General features: G+C 40.6%; 3 protein-coding genes across 3 annotated transcripts; all 3 read left to right on the forward strand.

The window, feature by feature from the left end:
* Positions 1–1742: 1742 nt before the first annotated feature.
* Positions 1743–3369, forward strand: LOC130196069 (natterin-3-like). Its single transcript, XM_056417932.1, has 2 exons — positions 1743–1836; positions 2175–3369. The coding sequence occupies exons 1-2, from the start codon at positions 1743–1745 to the stop codon at positions 3257–3259; spliced, it is 1179 nt and encodes a 392-aa protein (XP_056273907.1). The 3' UTR covers positions 3260–3369.
* Positions 3370–5432: 2063 nt separating this feature from the next.
* LOC130196070 (natterin-3-like) lies at positions 5433–8338 on the forward strand. Its single transcript, XM_056417933.1, has 3 exons — positions 5433–5495; positions 6951–7011; positions 7257–8338. Exons 1-3 carry the CDS (start codon positions 5433–5435, stop codon positions 8336–8338), a joined length of 1206 nt encoding a protein of 401 aa, XP_056273908.1.
* Positions 8339–9123: 785 nt separating this feature from the next.
* On the forward strand, positions 9124–13681 carry ptrh1 (peptidyl-tRNA hydrolase 1 homolog). The gene is made up of 5 exons (XM_056418841.1): positions 9124–9523; positions 10533–10752; positions 10983–11082; positions 11502–11547; positions 13128–13681. Exons 1-5 carry the CDS (start codon positions 9326–9328, stop codon positions 13332–13334), a joined length of 771 nt encoding a protein of 256 aa, XP_056274816.1. The 5' UTR covers positions 9124–9325; the 3' UTR covers positions 13335–13681.
* Positions 13682–18850: the final 5169 nt, after the last annotated feature.

The following is an 18850-nucleotide window of genomic DNA, read 5'->3' on the forward strand; positions in this document are numbered from 1 at the left end:
TTAGCCGCTACACATCGGGCCTAACAACACACTGATCAGTACATTAATTACGATAAACTACTGCCTCTCATACCTTATTGCTTAATTAACATGGAAATGCTATTGCACATTTACTTTTTTATTAATTTACTTTTCTAAAGTCACCAAAATACTGCAGACAGAGTCTCTGAAATTAAAACTTTCGTAAAGAAGACCCTCCAAGGACCTTTCCAAATCCTCCCTATGTGTGAGGTCACAAGGTTGGCATGTGTTAGGGCTTGCAGTAGTATCCATATTACCCCCTCTAAACCTTCAGTGACATCATTTTGCAAAGTTCTGTTGCCTTCAACAGAAACATGTCCCCATGAATTCAGAAATTATCCACCGCTATGCTGATGACACCCTGATATTCTGTCAAGGTGTTTCGAAACATATCCCGATTACTAGCTTGCCATTATTACTAGATTACCATTATTACTAGATTACCAATATTACGATTCAGTTTTCAATTCAATTCAGTTTATTTTGTATAGCCCATTCTCACAATTTACAAATTTGCCTCAGAGTGCGATACAATCTGTTCACATAGACATCCCTGTCCCAGAACCTCACATCGGATCAGAAAAAACTCCCAAACAACCCTTCACGGGGAAAAAGGGAAGAAACCTTCAGGAGAGCAACAGAGGAGGATCCCTCTCCAGGATGGACAGAAGAATAGATGTAATGTGTACAGAAGGACAGATTACCGTAGAGTTAAAACACATTCAATGAATATGACAGAGTGTATGAATAGTTGGTAGTAGGCATATTCCACGATCCAGACCTCTGTGATCCATAAGGCAGATGGAGGTAGAGAGTGATAGCTAGATTGATATTATTATTACCGTTATTACTACATTTCCATTGTTACTAGATTACCATCATTACTAGATTACCATTGTGTAATGAAATCCAGTCTGTAATAATAGTTGACGGTGGACAGACTCGGACAGTAATTGTCTTTTGATAGAAATCACAGATTCAGATCTTTCAAATGTCTCATTGGCCCACAAATATAATCCATGCACAAAATGAAACGGGAGCCTAAATGTTTGCAGAAAAAGATATAGACAAACAAACAGAGATGAAAGGTCGTTTTTAGGGAACATAAAGATTGTTTCTGTTAATCGGTCAATGTCAGGCAGTAAAAGTGCACAGTCGGCTTTATGGTTCAGCCATAAACCAGGAAGCATAAACCAGCACATATAAAGCTGGAGGGACTGGCGGTGTGGACTCAGAGCGACTGTAAGGGTGAGTGCTGTTCAGTCTCTTTTCACCATCAGTCAATCAGACTGGATTATGATTAAACTGGCAATAATCTCCAGTAATAAATTTGTGTTCTTGCGTCATTTTATATTTTTTATTTTGTTTCGTAAAGATCTGTCAAGTGAAGACTTGGGGTTTCATTAAAATGTCTTTTGAATGTGGAATATATTTACAATACTTGACAATCTAATAATAAAAAAATGAAAAATGATGGTTAATCCGATAATAATTTATTATTTCATAAATATTCTCATTATTTGTTACTATACTATATTAAACGATTACAAATTAGTATCTGTGGTGAAATGCAAATTGGACTAATGATTACAAGAATAAATAAAAAAGTATATTAAATCTGTGAAATATTCTTTCTCGGGGTGAAAATGGAAGACACGTTGAGCCGAAATGATTTGACATATGGAGTAAAGAAAGCATTTTGTAATTTCTTTAATCCTCAGATGAAGCTGTCAGTGTTGCTGCTTCCGGCCCTGCTGGGTCTGGCCTCGGCCGGTCTGCAGGACATCGTGAAGAAGAGCGCTCAGCACAGAAAAGGTATACATCTTATGAGTTTTCCATTTTAATAGCATTTGATTATGGGGTCTGATCAGTCTCAATAATTGCAAATGTGTACAGATGATTCACAAATACATTCCAATGTACACATAAATAAATTAAGATTTGTTTGTTTGTGGATCGCTACATGTTTGTTTGTGGGTTTTTGAGACTCCCTGCTGTGGCTCGATTCATAAATGCGTTTTTTCCCCAACATAGACCTACGTGTAGCCAATCAGATGTCGCCCTCATTTTCAACCAATCACATGACCCCATATTTGATGGAGAGCGCCGTGTCGTTACCGACCTAAAAGTCTCCGTTTGTCTCTTTTGCATAGTTTCCTTACTAAACCCCGAGCTGGAGGGTCGGGTGCCTGAACCGACGGGCGACAAAGGGGCGTCGGATACTCTGACTCCGGCCGACCTCGACCAGCAGGATCGACCTTCCTCCTTTGTCTTCGGCGAGAACGTCAACCTGGAGTGGCTGACCTGGAACGGCTCCGTGCCCGACGGCGCCGTCGCCATCTACAACGGCTACACCGAGCGCACCGACTACGTCTGCAAGTACAATTGCGAGGCCGGCTTCTACAACCCGAGCCTGGGCCCCTACTGCCGCTACCCCTACGGGGATGCCGAGTTCTACGCCCCCGAGTTCGAGATCATGGCCAACAAGGACAACTTTGAGTTCCTAGAGTGGAAGGAAGGTTCCTACGGTTCAGTGCCCCGGTATTCAGTCAGGACCTGCCCGGGTGTCGGCATCTACGTGGGGAAGAACAAGTACGGCCTCGGGAAGGTGGTCGCTCAGTTTGAAGCCTTCTTCCTGCCCTGGGAAGGCGACGAGTACTGGTACAAGAAGTACCAGGTCCTGACCATCAACAGGGACGCCTACAGCCAGCACATCTCCGACGTCAAGTACGCCATCGACCAAGTCGCCATCTTCCAGTACCCTCCGGAGACCATGCGCATCTCGGGGGTCACCAACAACGATTGCCAGACGGTGGTTAAGACGGTCACCATCTCGAAGACCTCGGAGCTGGAGACCACCTGGAGCATCGGCCGTGCCACCATGCTGGGCATCGCCGGCAGCATCTCGGCGAAAATCCCCTTCGTCGGCTCCGGGGGCATTGAGCTGAGCGGCGAGAAGACGCTGCAGTTCTCTAGGGGAACCACCGTGGTGGAGTCGCTGAGCCACGCCGTGTCCGTGGAGCTCAGCATCCCGCCGAACCACTCCTGCAGGGTCCGCATGGAGGGGCGCAAGATCAAAGCTGACATCCCTTACACCGCTCGCCTCAGCCGGACCTACCGCAACGGGGAGACCCAGTGGACGTCCATCTCGGGCACATATGATGGAGTCCAGATCGGAGAGATCCGAGCTGTGGTGGACCGCTGTGAACCAGTACCGGACGCCCTGCCGTGCCCCTGAAGGACTGATGGGGGAACAGAGGGAAATGATGCATACAAATAAAAAGATAATAATGCCACATGTTGGATTTAAATGTAACATATATTTTGGTTAATAAAACTTAACATGTTGAAAATACATTTAAACAATAATAAAATCATATGCCACTTTATCTTTTTTTTCATTTCAATTCCCTTCCCAATTAAAATTCATATGTCGTCATTGTACACAAACATCAAAGCAGGTACATTTTTACTTATATATATAATATATTATTATTTATTAATATCATATTATATATTATAATAATATATTATAATAATATATATAATATAATATACTGTTATAATATTATATATATTATAATATATTATAATAATATATTATATATTTTATCTATTCTGAAATAATAGATAAAATAATGAATTTGTGCAGCATTTTTAGTGTAATTTAACTTTATTTGAGTGCTGGACTTTCACTTTAAATTCAATTAGTTTGTGATAATGATATTACTATTATTTGTATTACTTAACATATTAACCAATTTTAAAGAACACTTAAAATATAAAAAAGCACAATAAATGGCATTTAAACAGACGTGGAGTTTTAAGTAATTTGCACAAAAGATACTGTTTACAAATGCAGTTGCATGAAAAATAAAATAAAATAAAAAAATGTAATAAAGATGGAAAGAAAATAAACTCATGATACAAAATAAACGTAATATAAATAAATAATAAAAAAGATACAATGTGAATAAATAATAATAGAAATGCAATGTGGATTTAAAAAAATGCAATGTGAATAAATAATAATAACAATGCAATGTGAATAAATAATCAAATAAATGCAACGTGAAAAAATAATAAAAGAAATGCAATGTGAATAAATAATGAAAATAATTGGATGATTTCACAGTATTTCAAGTTGTCATTGCTGATTTTTACCCTTTTACTTTAAGGCTTTTTAATGCATATTTATACAATTCCTTGTACATTCTGCTTGATGTTCTTCTGACGTTAAATCATAATGACTCTCTATCTCTCGCTCTCTCTCTCTCTATATATATATATATATATATACAGGACTGTCTCAGAAAATTAGAATATTGTGATAAAGTTCTTTATTTTCTGTAATGCAATTAAAAAATTATTAAATATTAAAAGAATAAAAGGCTTGCAATATTTCAGTTGATTTGTAATGAATCCAGAATGCATGACATTTTTGTTTTTTTAATTGCATTACAGAAAATAAAGAACTTTATCACAATATTCTAATTTTCTGAGACAGTCCTGTATATTGACTTGTCGTTCACTTCCTGTTGGACAAAATGCTGCAGCAGCAACTTGATGGAAGCCGTTCAACATTCAGCATTGACATTGAATACAGTAACTATTCTAACTCTTCCCTAATGAGAGACGTGTTGTGTTCACAATATAATGTATAGATATTTATATAAATGCACAAACAACACGTGAATAGTTCGGCTCCGGCTGCAGCAGCTGAAGGCCGAAGAAGGTTAAGGAGTCCTCATTCAGACCGAGAAGAGCTGATAATAACTCTCTGTCTCAAGGTCGCGACCTCTCCATGATGCCAATCGCCGTTACGTAACGGGGACCTTTTATTAATCAATGACCCAGTATCACGGGGATCGGACCGCCGTGTTCCGGCTTATCTAAAGCGTGCAGTATCTCGCTATCAATGGACAAAAAGAAGCGCTGCAGCACTTTGGACTCCAGATACGAGACGTTACAGCCAAGGGAATGTATTTATGGGGCACTCCTAACCAAATCAAAGAGGGCATTCACAGGGGGGGGGAGAGGGGGGGGGGATCAATAAAGAATCCTGCTATCTGATCGGCATGAATGGGTTCTTTACTGTGTTTCCCAGCCGAGGACGAAGTCAGGAGTCTACAAAGTTTGAATAAGACAAATATAAAGTATGAATAAGACAAATATAAAGTTTGAATAAGAAAAATATAAAGTATGAATAAGACAATTATAAAGTATGAAAAAGACAATTATAAATTATGAAGACAATTATAAAGTCTCAATAAGACAAATATAAAGTATGAATAAGACAAATATAAAGTATGAATAAGATAATTATAAAGTATGAATAAGACAAATATAAAGTATGAATAAGACAAATATCCAAACACACTCTGTTAATCCATTAGGAGACATTTAGGGTCATGAAGGTCACCATCTGGGTTTCCTCTGTCCTCGAGCAAGGCATCAAACCCCAAACACGTCCTGTAAGATACTTTATGTAATTATGATGTTCTGCTGTGAGCCGAGCCGGTTTATTGGGGCAATAAGTCTGAAGCAGTTTAAGAAGCCGGCGTCGGCATCGGGCGGCGTCACTGCAGGAGGAGGCTGACGAGGTAAATGCAACAATACACTCATCTAATATGGTTAAATGTTGTTAATTTTGTAATTATTAATTAAAGTAATAATACATGAATGGGAATCCAGTTAATCATAAAATATTAATTGCCTAAATTATATATATTGTATTTCATTTATGTGAAGCGATTCCATTTGTCACGTATTTTAAAAACATTTAATATATATTTATAATATTTAATCTTTGTGTTTTTATCGTATCACGGAAAAATGATCCTGCATGTCTACTTAAAAAATAATGATGCAATGTCATCATGTTAAGGAAAGAAAATACACCAAATGAATATTTAACTTCATACTTTGTACTTTTTGCATGTTGGTAAGTGAGATTAAAAGTTTAATAATAATGTGTTAAATATTGGATGAATACGGATTGTTTGACATAAAACATATTTTATAAAAGAGCAGTCATTAAAAACATGAATAGAAAGGTTTTTACAGTCTTTAATATCTACAAAAAACAGGTATACCTTTTTAAAGGAGCATGACGTTTGTCTAACCTTTACTCACCCCTGCAGGCCACCAGGAGCAACTGCAGCTTTATCATCTGCTTTCTGTAAGTCCATCAGCTCCAGAGGTCACGTAAACAAGCAACATTACATTTGAACAACAACGATGCACTAATTAAACGTTTCCGCTTCATTCATCAGGCCTGTCGCTCTGCCCGTAAACAACAACAAAAAGGTAAACACTGACGTGACTCAATTGTGATAATTGCTGATTTACTTAGAAAGCTAAGAACAATGTGAACTGATTTTTGTCTTTTTAAATTCATTTTCAAAACGGAAATGAATGAGATATGTAACAATGTAACACTGAATACACTAAACATCATGTTTAATAACAATGTAACACTTAAAACACAAAACAACATAATTTATAACAATGTAACACTTAATACACTAAATAACATAATTAATAACAATTTAACACTTAAATACACTAAACAACATCATTAATAACAATGTAACATTTAATACACTAAACATCATGTTTAATAACAATGTAACACTTAATACACTAAACAACATCATTAATAACAATGTAACACTTAATACACTAAACAACATAATTAATAACAATGTAACACTTAATACACTAAACAACATCATTAATAACAATGTAACATTTAATACACTAAACATCATGTTTAATAACAATGTAACACTTAATACACTAAACAACATAATTAATAACAATGTAACATTTAATACAATAAAACATCATGTTTTATAACAATAACATTAAATACACTAAACATCATGTTTAATAACAATGTAACCTTTAATTCTTTGTGTCATCAGATGATCTGGCGTGTCACCGTCGTCATGGTGATGCTGCTCGACGTCGCCCAGTTGCAGGCCGGTGGGTCACATCTGGAAGGCTTCAACAGTCGTACTCTTTCAAAATAAAAGCCTTTCGTCTTGGATTCAAATAACTATTTAAGTACAATAGTTTCGTTACCAATAAATCAACGTGGGAACAAAAAGAAAGACCATCGTTGGTCTACGGCCTTCGACTAAGACGAGATTGTGCTTTTATTTAGAACTATTTCTGTAGTTCTGGTCAATAACTTTGATACCAAACCGTTTCATCTTCCGTCTCTCCAGCGTTGAACCCTGCGCTGGAAGACGTCGTCCCTTCCCGGGAAGCCGTCCGACCTCCTGACATCAGAGAGGTCCGAACCTCGCCGTCCTCCTCCCCCGTGTTCGCCGAGCACGCCAACCTCCGGTGGGCGACGTGGGGCGGCCGCCTCCCGAGCGGCGCCGTCGCCGTCTTCAACGGCTACGCCGGACGCACGGACTACGTGTGCAAGGTCAACTGCGAGGCCGGCTTCTACTCGCCGGGCCAAGAAGGCGGCGACTTCTGCCGCTACCCGTACGCCGACAAAGAGTACGCGTCCTCTGAGTTCGAGATGCTGATCAACGTGGACCAATTTGAGTTCCTGGAGTGGGTCGAGGGTTCGTACGGGTCGGTGCCGAGCTACGCCGTCAAAACCTGCCCCGACGCCGACATCTTCGTGGGCAAGAACAAGTACGGCCTCGGCAAAGTGGTGGTCCAACACAAGGCCTTCTTCCTGCCCTGGGAGGGCGATGAGTACTGGTACAAGAGCTACCAGGTCCTGGCCGTCAGCCGCGACGGCTACAGCCAGCACGTGTCCCACGTGGAGTACGGCGTGGACCAGATGGAGCTCTTCCACCACCCCCCCGAGGCCTTGCAGCTCGCCAAGGTCACCAACCTGGAGTGCCGAGACGTGCAGAAGACGGTGAGGCTGGAGAAGACCAGCTCGGTGGAGAAGACCTGGGACATCGGCCGGGTGACCCGCAACGGCACCGTGTCCACCATGAAGGCCAAGGTGCCGATACTCAGCCCGGGCGACGTGGACTTCACCAAGGAGCAGACGGTGACCTTCTCCGAGGGCACCAGCGTGACGGAGTCCGTGGGTCATGCCGTCTCCGTGAAGCTGCTGGTGCCGCCCAACCACTCGTGCGCCGTGAGGATGGACGGCAGGAAGATGACTGCAGACATTCCGTTCACCGGCCGGCTGAGCCGGACCAACCGCGACGGAGACACACGCTGGACGTTCATCACGGGCGTGTACGACGGCATGAGCGTGGGCGAGATCAACACCGTGGTGGAGAGGTGCCGGCCGGTGGCGGACGCCGTGCCCTGTCCGTCGGCTCAAGGCTGAGGACCAGTCTGCTGGACTTAAACGGTTTAATGAAAGTCTTGTTTTACAAAATAAAATACAATCATGAATTTAAAGTTGTTTCTTTGTATTTTTTTAAACAATTATGTAAAACTAATTTTCTAATTATTTATTTATTTTAATACTTATTTTTTTAAATGCCTGGAAGTATTAATATTAGAAGTAATATATAACAGGGCATCATTAAATAAAACGTTATTTTTATCAATACAATCCAATCATGACTTTAAAGGCGTTTTATTTATTTATAGGACAGTTACTTGATTATTTGTTTATTTTAATACTTACTTTTTTAATCCCTTGAAGAATTAATATCAATGAGAACATATTACAGGGCATCATTAAACAAAACATGTTTTTTAAATATCATACAAACATGAATTTCAAGGTGTTTCTTTGTACTAAAATATCTCAGTTAAAGGCATGCAACCAAAAAAAGGGTAATTGCCCCTTAAAAGTAATGATCTGATGACATAAAAACTATAATTATAATGATAATACAAATTATTAAATATTATTTATAATTATTATAATAATAGTAATATTTATAAATATTACCATTATTATAAATTGTGATATTTACCATTATTGTAATAATGAATGGTAATAATCAGTCATTCTTATAATAATGATAATAATAATATAGTGCAGTTGCCAGTGCCCACCCATAGGAGGTGCTGTAGTCCAACAGGAGGAGGAAATAACCCGGACCCTGGTTGTCTTTGTGGGTCGTTGACTGTATGAGAGGATCACGTGACCACGTTAGAGTCGCTTATACCGTAACACAACCCTCACCGGGTGTGTTGATAGTGTGTGTGTGTGTGTGTGTGTGTGTGTGTGTGTGTGTGTGTGTCCGTTTCCGACATGAACACAGGCGAGTGGAGCTACACGTGAATCCACTTCCGGTTTAATGTCGTGTCCTCGCGAGGGGAAACGCTTTACATCTGACTCAAAGAAACTTCTCTCTGTATGGGCCGGAAGTCCTCGCGAGTCTCCGTCTCGAGTAGTTTTCGTCGTTATTTGACATATTATTTCCGGAAGCTGTTGAACTTCGTTGCTATGCGGCGACTTCTCACGAGACTCGTGAGCCGGGTCCTGCTGAGCGCCCCGTGGGGTCCGGCGGCGGCCATCGAGACCCAGATACACACGGAGGGCCGGCGGAAGCTGGTGAGTGTGACCCCTGAGTGTGCTGTGCATTGTGGGTATTGTGGGCCTTTTTTAGATCTACTTTATCAAATGTTAATCACACTAAACACCATTAAAAAACATGTCGGGTTAGAGTTTTTTTGGGTAGTCTATCCATCCCATAATATACATTTGAATATATGTTCCGGATCCTCTATTACTTTTAAATTCGGAATACATTTAATTCGAATTAAGAGTTAGTGGAGTGTCTTTATATGTATATACATATGAATAAAATAACTATAAATATACATATATATACATATAATATATATGTATATATACATAGTTATTTTATTCATATGTATATTATATATTACATACATATATATTTGTACATTTATATTGTATATAGATAGATGTAGATGTATAGATAGATGTATACTTTATTGATCCCGCAAGCGGGAAATTACAGGCAGATCCATGAAGATTACAGCATAACACGAGGGAAGAGAGGAGAAAATAAAAAACAACCCCCAGAATATGCCCCTAGAGGGGTACAGTGTGGGAGCAGAAAAAACACCTCAGCACAAAAGCATATAGAGTTATTTATATATAATATATATGTGTGTAATATTCTTTGTGTTAACAGTATACATACATATGTATTCATATACTGTATATTTATATATGTATTTTTATAATCATATATTAATATATATATATATTTAGTTGTATATTTATATGCTGTATATATGTATAGTTATTTATATATGTATATATAAATATGTATTTACTTGTGTATATATATATACAGGACTGTCTCAGAAAATTAGAATTTTGTGATAAAGTTCTTTATTTTCTGTAATGCAATTAAAAAAACAAAAATGTCATGCATTCTGGATTCATTTCAAATCAACTGAAATATTGCAAGCCTTTTATTCTTTTAATATTTAATAATTTTTTAATTGCATTACAGAAAATAAAGAACTTTATCACAATATTCTAATTTTCTGAGACAGTCCTGTATATATGTCTTTGTGTGTTCCAGGTGGTGGGGCTGGGGAACCCGGGGATGGAGGGTACCCGGCACAGCGTCGGTATGGCGGTGCTCGCCGCGCTTGCCGCCCGCCTCGGCGTGGGCGACCGTTGGCGCGGCGACAAGCAAGTGTCCGGCGAGGTCATCGTGTCGGAGATGCAGCGGACACACGTGGTGTTGCTCCGCCCCCGGCTGCTCATGAATGTCAACGGCGTGTCGGTGGCCAAAGCCGGTGAGTTCGTGAGTTTATTTTGACTTATTCCTGCTTTTCCTCTGAAAATTTTCGTTTTTGCAATTTAGAAAATGAATCGGCAACCGATTAGACACAATTAGTCATTTTATTAAACCTAATCTGTCAATTTAATATCTGTCTGTTTTCACCCTCATCATATGTGTATTATGGATGATAAACATCGGTATCGTTGTCTTGTGATCTAAAACGTGCGTTCGTTGTTTCTCCAGCCGGTAAATTTGGCATCAAGCCCGAAGATATCCTGCTGGTCCACGACGAGCTAGACAAGCCCCTGGGCAAAGTGGTGCTGAAGCACGGAGGCAGCGCCAGGTGGGTTCCCTGTTTCCTGTTTTCTGTCTCCTTTTTCCCATTTTCTGTTTCCTGTTTTCTGTTTTCTATATTCTTTTTCCCGTTTTCTGTTTCCCGTTTGAATGTTTTCTGTTTCCTGTTTCCCATTTTCTGTTTCTTGTTTGAATGTTTTCTGTTTTCTGTTTCCCATTTGAATGTTTCCCGTTTCACATTTTCCGTTACCTGTGTTCTGTTTCCTGTTTTCTTTTTCCCGTTTTCTGTTTTCTGTTTCCCATTTCCTGTTTCCCTTTTGAATATTGTATGGGTTCTTTACTCTTCTGTGAAAGAAAACCGAATAACTTTTTGAGTTGTGGACCAATCGTGGAATTTTTCGACATTTTCTTACATTTTACAGACAAAACGACGATTTGATTCATTGACCTTTGACCTCTTCTTCACAGAGGTCACAATGGAGTCCGCTCCTGTGTCGACTGCCTTCAGACGGATGTGAGTGACACACTTTACATTTATTAATAAGAGTTATTATTACCCTTTATTTATAAGAGGTATTATAACCCTTTATTAATAACACTTATTGCACTTTGTTACTAAGTTATTATTACCTTTATTAATAGTTTGTATTGCATGTTATAAGAGTTATTACACTTTATTAATAAGAGTTAGTATTACACGTTATTACTAGGGCTGTCAATCGATTAAAAAAAATTAACTAATTAATCGCACATTTTGAAATTCATTAATCGCGATTAAAAGGTTGTTTTTCTTTTTTTTCTTTTTAAAGACAAAACTTCACACAGAGCTGTGTTTTCAAAGAGGCTCCTACCTATAAAGTGCAGCGAGGTATTTAATATCGTGGATGATAAATTGTTTCTTCAGTGGAACATCAGATTAGTTAAAAAAAAGAAGTATATTGAGACCCCATTGGTCCTGTCACCTTTAACAATGAACAACAGCAGAACCAGTGGCCTTGATAACTGACTGACATTCAAATATGTCACGTTAACCCTCTGGAGGCTGGGCTCATGTTCTCCATTTTACAAAAAAATGTAAATTCACCTTTTAAAGGCTTTTGCATATGACATATTCATGTGTTATACATCAAACATTCTAGAACAATCTCAGCTCTATTCAATGAGGCACATTTGTCCTCGCGCCGTGTTCTCTGTCTTCTCTGACTGACAGGTTGCTAATGAGCCTTACCTGTGAGGTGGGAGGTCCTTTGTGATTTACTGAGTGTTCATTGGTTGTTTTTTTCGCAAAATGGTGACAGACAAACAGATTGACAAATCATGGTGAAGGTTTCGTGTGACGAGTTCCCCCCCCCCCCCCCCCCCCCCCGTTAATCGGAGCAGCAGAGCGGAGGAGGAAACCCGACTGATTCATCCAGGAGTTTAAACTGATTTCTGCTCCGTATTTTCGCGGAGAAATAATTGTTTTAAAAACGGAAACAGTGTCAAACCGTACTGCCGCTGTTTGACACTCAGGGGAGTGCAAAAACTTCAACGAACACCGGAAGTAAACAAAGTTGCCTTAATTGCGCTAAAATATTTTAGTGCGTTAATCGCGGCCACATTAATCGCATAGATTAACGCTGACAGACCTAGTTATATTACACTTTATTATTTATAGTTGTTACACTTTATTATTAATAGTTATTACACTTTATTATCAATAATTATTATTATCCTATATTAATAATAGTTATTATTACCCTTTATTAATAATAGTTATTAACCTTTATTTATAATAGTTATGACCCTTTATTAATAATAGTTAATACACTTTATTATTAATAGTTATTATTGCAGGATGTCTATCGGTCAGTGGGTAGCAGGTCCGTCTTTCAATCAGGGGGTTGGACACATTGACTAGGGCGGGTGATTGAACCTCCAACCCCTGCCATAGTCAAAGTGTCCTTGAGCAAGACACTTAACCCTGAATGTCTCCCTGTAGCTGCGTCTACGGTGTATGAATGCAACAGGATTGTAAGTCGCTTTGGATAAAAGCGTCAGCTAAATGAAATGTAATGTAATTACCCTTTATTAATAAGTTATTACCTTTATCAGGTGATGCCCCGGCTCCGGGTCGGGATCGGCCGCCCGGGCCCCGGAGCCCCCGTTCAGGCTCACGTTCTGGGCCACTTCTCCTCCTCCGAGAAGAAGGTTCTGGACTCGGTTCTGGTCCAGAGCGTAGACCTGCTGCTGGCCCAGCTCTCCCAGGAGGAACCCCACCCCCCCTCCTCACCAGCAGGGGGCGCCGGGAAGAAGACGTGACCCTTCAGAGACTATCGATCCTCTGCCGATCACAATGATGGATCGGCAGTTATTCATATTATTTATGTCTTTCAGTGAAGCGGCTGTGATATTGATCATTGGGGGATATTGATATTTACATTTATATTGATGTTGATATTGATATTAATATTGATCGTTTCTCTATTGAGGAAATCTAACCAGATGATATTTTTGAACTGTTTCCTGATGATGCCGACGTACATTTCAATACATTTATTCTGACTGAATTAATAAATGTAAAGTGTAAATGTTTTGTTTCCCATTTCTTATATTTTATTAAATTCACCATTAAAATGAGTCAGCTTTAATAAAGATGATGAAATACTTCCGAGTTCATGATTATTTAAATTAATTTTAAAAATGTTTATTTGCCGGATGAGACCACATTCTAATTATATTTAAAAAGCCAATTTAATCATTTATTATTTGCACAATGACCTAAACAATTGATTTAAATGCAGGAAATAGTGTCTCCTGATTGGTGCAACTTCAGAAGGAATCGGAGCGTCTGATTGGCTCCCGGGTGCTTCAGCTGCCCCCAGAGGCCCAGGAGGGTTTATGAGGAACATCAGAGTCTCATCTCTGAACTAACTCCCGGGTGATGTCACAGGAAGAAAGAAAACAAGAACAACAAAAAGCTCTTTTTCTTCAAGCTCAATTTCTCCTCCTTTTGTATCAGAAAGTGGCACCGACCACACGGTTCACCTCACTGCTCTGTTCCTCTTGTCCCCCCTGCTCTTCTCCTGATTATCACACTAATTACTCTTCATCAATGAGGGACTTTAATGAGTTGCATCCAGTCAAAAGGTGGAATGTGTGCGTGTATGTGTGTGTGTGTGTGCGTATGTCTGTGTATATGTGTGTGTTTAGGAGTGTGTGTGTCTCCGTGTGTGTCTGTTTGTATGTGTGTGTGTGTGTGTCTGTCCGTGTGTGTCTGTGTTTGTATGTGCGTGTGTGTGTGTCTGTCCGTGTGTGTCTGTGTTTGTATGTGCGTGTGTGTGTGTCTGTTTGTATGTGCGTGTGTGTGTGTCTGTCTGTGTGTGTGTGTTTGTATGTGCGTGTGTGTGTGTGTGTCTGTCCGTGTGTGTCTGTGTTTGTATGTGCGTGTGTCTGTGTGTGTCTGTGTTTGTATGTGCGTGTGTGTGTTTGTGTTTCTCCGTGTGTGTGTGTCTGTGTGTTTGTGTGTGTGTGTGTATGCTTCTCCATGTGTGTGTGTGTGTGTGTGTGAGACCAGAAAAGAGCATTTATCCCTGACTACAAAGGATCTAGATTGCGCTGCAGAAGAAAGAAACAAAAGGTTGAACATTGTGTTCAGGCCTTCTGGCCTTCTGCCGAGTCACAAAGGCTGCAGGGACACACTTGTGGACAGGAAGGGGGGGACGGGGGGGGGACTCAAAGGAGACTCCTTCACACTCCTAATCCCCCCCCACACACCCCCACACCCTAACCCTCCATCAGGGCTCTTTCCCAGCCCTCTTCCTCGCTGGTCAGCGAGCTTCACCGACGCCTTTCAATAACTTCTCTCTGCAGGAGGTCAGAGGTCAGCACTGGGGCCGGACACCTGGACCCTAAAATGTATTCAGGAATGGGACCTCCAACCTTCCTCCCACCATCACACCCCCCGACCCCCACCCCACATTGCACCAGGGTCGGGCGTAGCGGGGCTCACAGAGGCCTGGTGGGGGGTCTTCCCACAGTCGTGCCAACTGCAGGAACACAACACAAGCCCACCGGCCCTGGTGTGTGTGTGTGTGTGTGTGTATGTGTGCGTGCGCATGCGTGTGTGTCAGTGGCGGTGCGTCCATAGAGGGCGCTAGGGCGCCGCCCCTCTTAAAATTTTGAGATGAAAAAAAAAAAGGAGAAGAAAAAAATATAATATATCCTGTCAAAAAACATTATATACCAAATCATTTAAATAGTAAATATACCGTGTTGATGCGCTAAATGTGTGTGGGAGACCGTAAGCCTGTCAACAACCACTTAAGTTAAATGTGACATAAATAATATATCGCCACTCATCCTCACGGAGAGAAGCCCCTCCCCATTTTCGGGGCGCCGGCCCAACGTGTGTGTGCGGCAGCGAGCAAACATGTCACGGTCGTTTCGGCAAGGACGGCTTCTCATTGGCGGATGAAACGTGAATCTTGGGGCGCAACAATGTGCGCCCTGGCCAATGACATTGTTTCTTATTTCACGTGACTGGACTATTCGGCCAATCAGAGACCGGTATCGTTCCCTCAGCCAGAGAGCTCCACGGAGCTACGCGAGCAGGTTGCTAACGGAGCTGTTAGCTGGAGGCTCAGTGAGTAATGCGCTGTTTAGTTTCCCCTGTCTGTTGTTCCAAAGTCCTGGGACTGAAACTCTCTGGACGACAACGGGGTGAGGGATCTAAAGAGCTGCAGACAAGTGTAAGAAGCACGAATCTTGCCGCAGTTATCTAGCTAAGAGCATGGAGCTAACTCGCTAACAGCATGAAGCTAACCCTGTTTGCAGAGCAGAGCAGCAGAAGGAGACCGAACTGGCATCGAAAACACAACGAAGAAGTTCTGAAAAACAGACACATTCCCTCCAGAATAATGGAAACAGGCTGGTTACAGACATGATTGACTTTAACCAGAGAGTTATTGAGAAGTTTGCCAACTTTAAAGAGAGGAGGCTACTTTTCTTTACAGTAGTGGGTCTACTCTGTCAAACACCCAATGTAACATGTGCTGCATCTCTTTCTGACTCTATTCTGCTCTGAACCTCTTTCATGTGAGGGTGAAACTCTTTTATCCTGTAAACCTCTGAAACCCAACCCAATGTTCCTTAGAGCTGCTCTGAACCTCTCATGCCCAAAGTTACAGTGTGTTGATAGTTGTTATTGGACAGTGTTGAGCACGGTGTTTTCTTGAAATAAAGCTTTGTTTTTTACAATATTCTACTCAAAACCTCTTTTCTTCTCATTGTTGAGTGCTATTTAAACCGCGTCGCCCAACTGCGCCCCCTCCCCAAAAAAATTTCACCAGCCGCCACTGGTGTGTGTGTGTGTGTGTGTGAGGGTCATGAAGAATTATATTTGTGTCACATTCATACATTTACACTCTCAAAGCTCACGTCCACATGTGTTCTACTCACGAGGATCCAGGGAGGTCCTCTGAAACATCTTTACATCTAGACTCCTCTGGTTGTATAGAAGTCTCTACTTCATGTGTTAAAGCTGCATTCTCTCTCTTGACCACCAGGGGACAACTCCTCTGGTTGTATAGAAGTATATGCTTCAAGTGTTAAAGCTGCATTCTCTCTACTAGCCACCAGGGGGTGATTCCTCTGGTTGTATAGAAGTCTATTCTTCAAGTGTTAAAGCTGCATTTTCTCTACTAAACAACAGGGAGAGACTCTTCTGGTTGTATATAAATCTATGCTTCATTTGTTATAGCTGCATTTTCTCTACTGACCACCAGGGGGCGACTCCTCTGGTTGTATAGAAGTATATGCTTTATGAGTTAGTCATTTATCCCTTAACCCCTTGTGCCACTGTTTACATTCTACTTCAACTACTTAGGCAGCTCGATACAACTACACTACTTAGTTAGCTTTAGATAACTAAACTACTCAGTTAAGTTTAGATAACTAAACTAGTCCGTTAGCTTTAGATAACTAAACTACTTATTTCTATTTCACCAATTAAACGCTTTCTTTAAATGATCTTTTATTAATCATCCAGTACCGGATTAGCCTAGTTTAGCACAAACACTGGAAACAAAAGGAAACTGCTATCCTATAGCTTAATTTAAGAGAAACATATTTAAACAACCTTCAAGCTGTTTGAGTTGCACATGTATTGTTTTTCTTTTTATGTTCTGAACACATTAAAGTTGTTTTGTTGTGTTTTTTCTTTAACTTGCAAAACAGAAAAGTAAATTATGAAAAGAATTTTTTTATTATTTATGTGTGTTTGATTAAATGTGCCTTATTTATTGCTTTGAATTGGTGATTGTCTGCTATAAGGACATACATGTTTTATAATTTTTTAAAACATAATTCCTTACAAGGAAAAACAACTGAAACATATGTTATTGATATAATGTTACTATACAATAAATTTTAATAGAAATGTAATTTGTTTATCATTAAACGAGACATGCTCAATAAATAAAGTTCTTCTTTTATTTTAGTCACTCTGAGGTCCAACTGTCATCATATGGTCTTCCAAAAATACACATTTAGCTTTTTGAAAAGTTGAGTATACAATTACATGTTCTATACGAGAACATTGTATTATATTCTTTAAATATCTATATTTTTATTTAAGGACGGCTTTTGTCTTTCAAGATTAAAATCTAGTAAATAAACACATTTTTACTTTTTTAATGAATTTCGTTTGTCATTAAATGAACGTAATGTACTTTTGTTTGTTTATTGTTGTCATTGTTGTGTTTGTTTATTGTTATCATTGTTTTGTTTGTCTATTGTTGTCATTGATTTGTTTACATCATCATCGAGGGGAAGCCTCCAACTGTCCCAGGGGAAACGTCATCTGTGTGTGTGTGTGTGTGTGTTATTTTGTGTGTGTTACGGTGTATAGAGAACGATTCACAGTGTGTGGATTGTAATTGGAAAATGGAAAAATAACACCGTTGTGTCTGTAAGAGTCGCTGGTCCTCCACAGCTGCTCTCTCTCTCTCTCTCTCCCTCTATCTGCCTCTCTCCCTCTCTTTCACTCTCTCTTCTACTCTGCCTTTCTCCCTCTAGCTCTCTCCCTCTCTCTTCTAGTGCAGATTCATTACTTCTTCTCCTCCTCCTCCTTCTCCCGGTAGGCTACAATGGGCATTTATCATCAACCCCCGTGGTGTGTGTGTGTGTGTGTGTGTGTGCGTGTGTGTGTGTGTTTGTAAGTGTGTGTGTGTGTGTGTGTGTGTGTTTTTTAGGGGTGTGTGTGTGTGTGTTTATTCAAATCTCAGTAGCAAGAGCGGACCAGCCCCTCCCTCTCTCTCTCTCTCTCTCTCTCTCTCTCTCTCTCTCTCTCTCTCTCTCTCGGTGACACGGACCCACCGGGGCTTATTGTTGGAGGAGTCCCAGAAAAAGCCCTCCGAAATCGGCCAGTGAGAGAGGGAGGGAGGAGGAGGAGGAAGAGCGGAGGAGGAGGAAGAGAAGGAGGAGATGAGGAGCGACAGAAGAAGCCGGCGGCCGCGGCCGGCGGTCGGTCTTAGCATCGCGGCTCGCCGTCCTCGCGACCATCCAGGATCCAGGAGGAGGAGAAGCACCCAGACCCTTTCACCCTTCTCCTCCTCCTCCTCTTCCTCCTCCTGCTCCATCCTCCTCCTTTTATTTTGGAAGAGGAAACTGTTTCTGGAAGTACGCGCACGCAGCAGCAGGTGCATCGCGGACCCGAAGCGCGTTCTGCACTTCTTCTTCTTTTTAGTTGTATTTTTATTTTATTTTTGCAGGTTTGTGCAGCTTTAGAAAAAATGGTCGATGGAAGTTACGCTTTTTCTATACAGATGATTATTCAG

The sequence above is a fragment of the Pseudoliparis swirei genome, chromosome 7 (assembly GCF_029220125.1).
Source record: "Pseudoliparis swirei isolate HS2019 ecotype Mariana Trench chromosome 7, NWPU_hadal_v1, whole genome shotgun sequence".
Classification (NCBI taxonomy): Eukaryota; Metazoa; Chordata; class Actinopteri; order Perciformes; family Liparidae; genus Pseudoliparis; species Pseudoliparis swirei.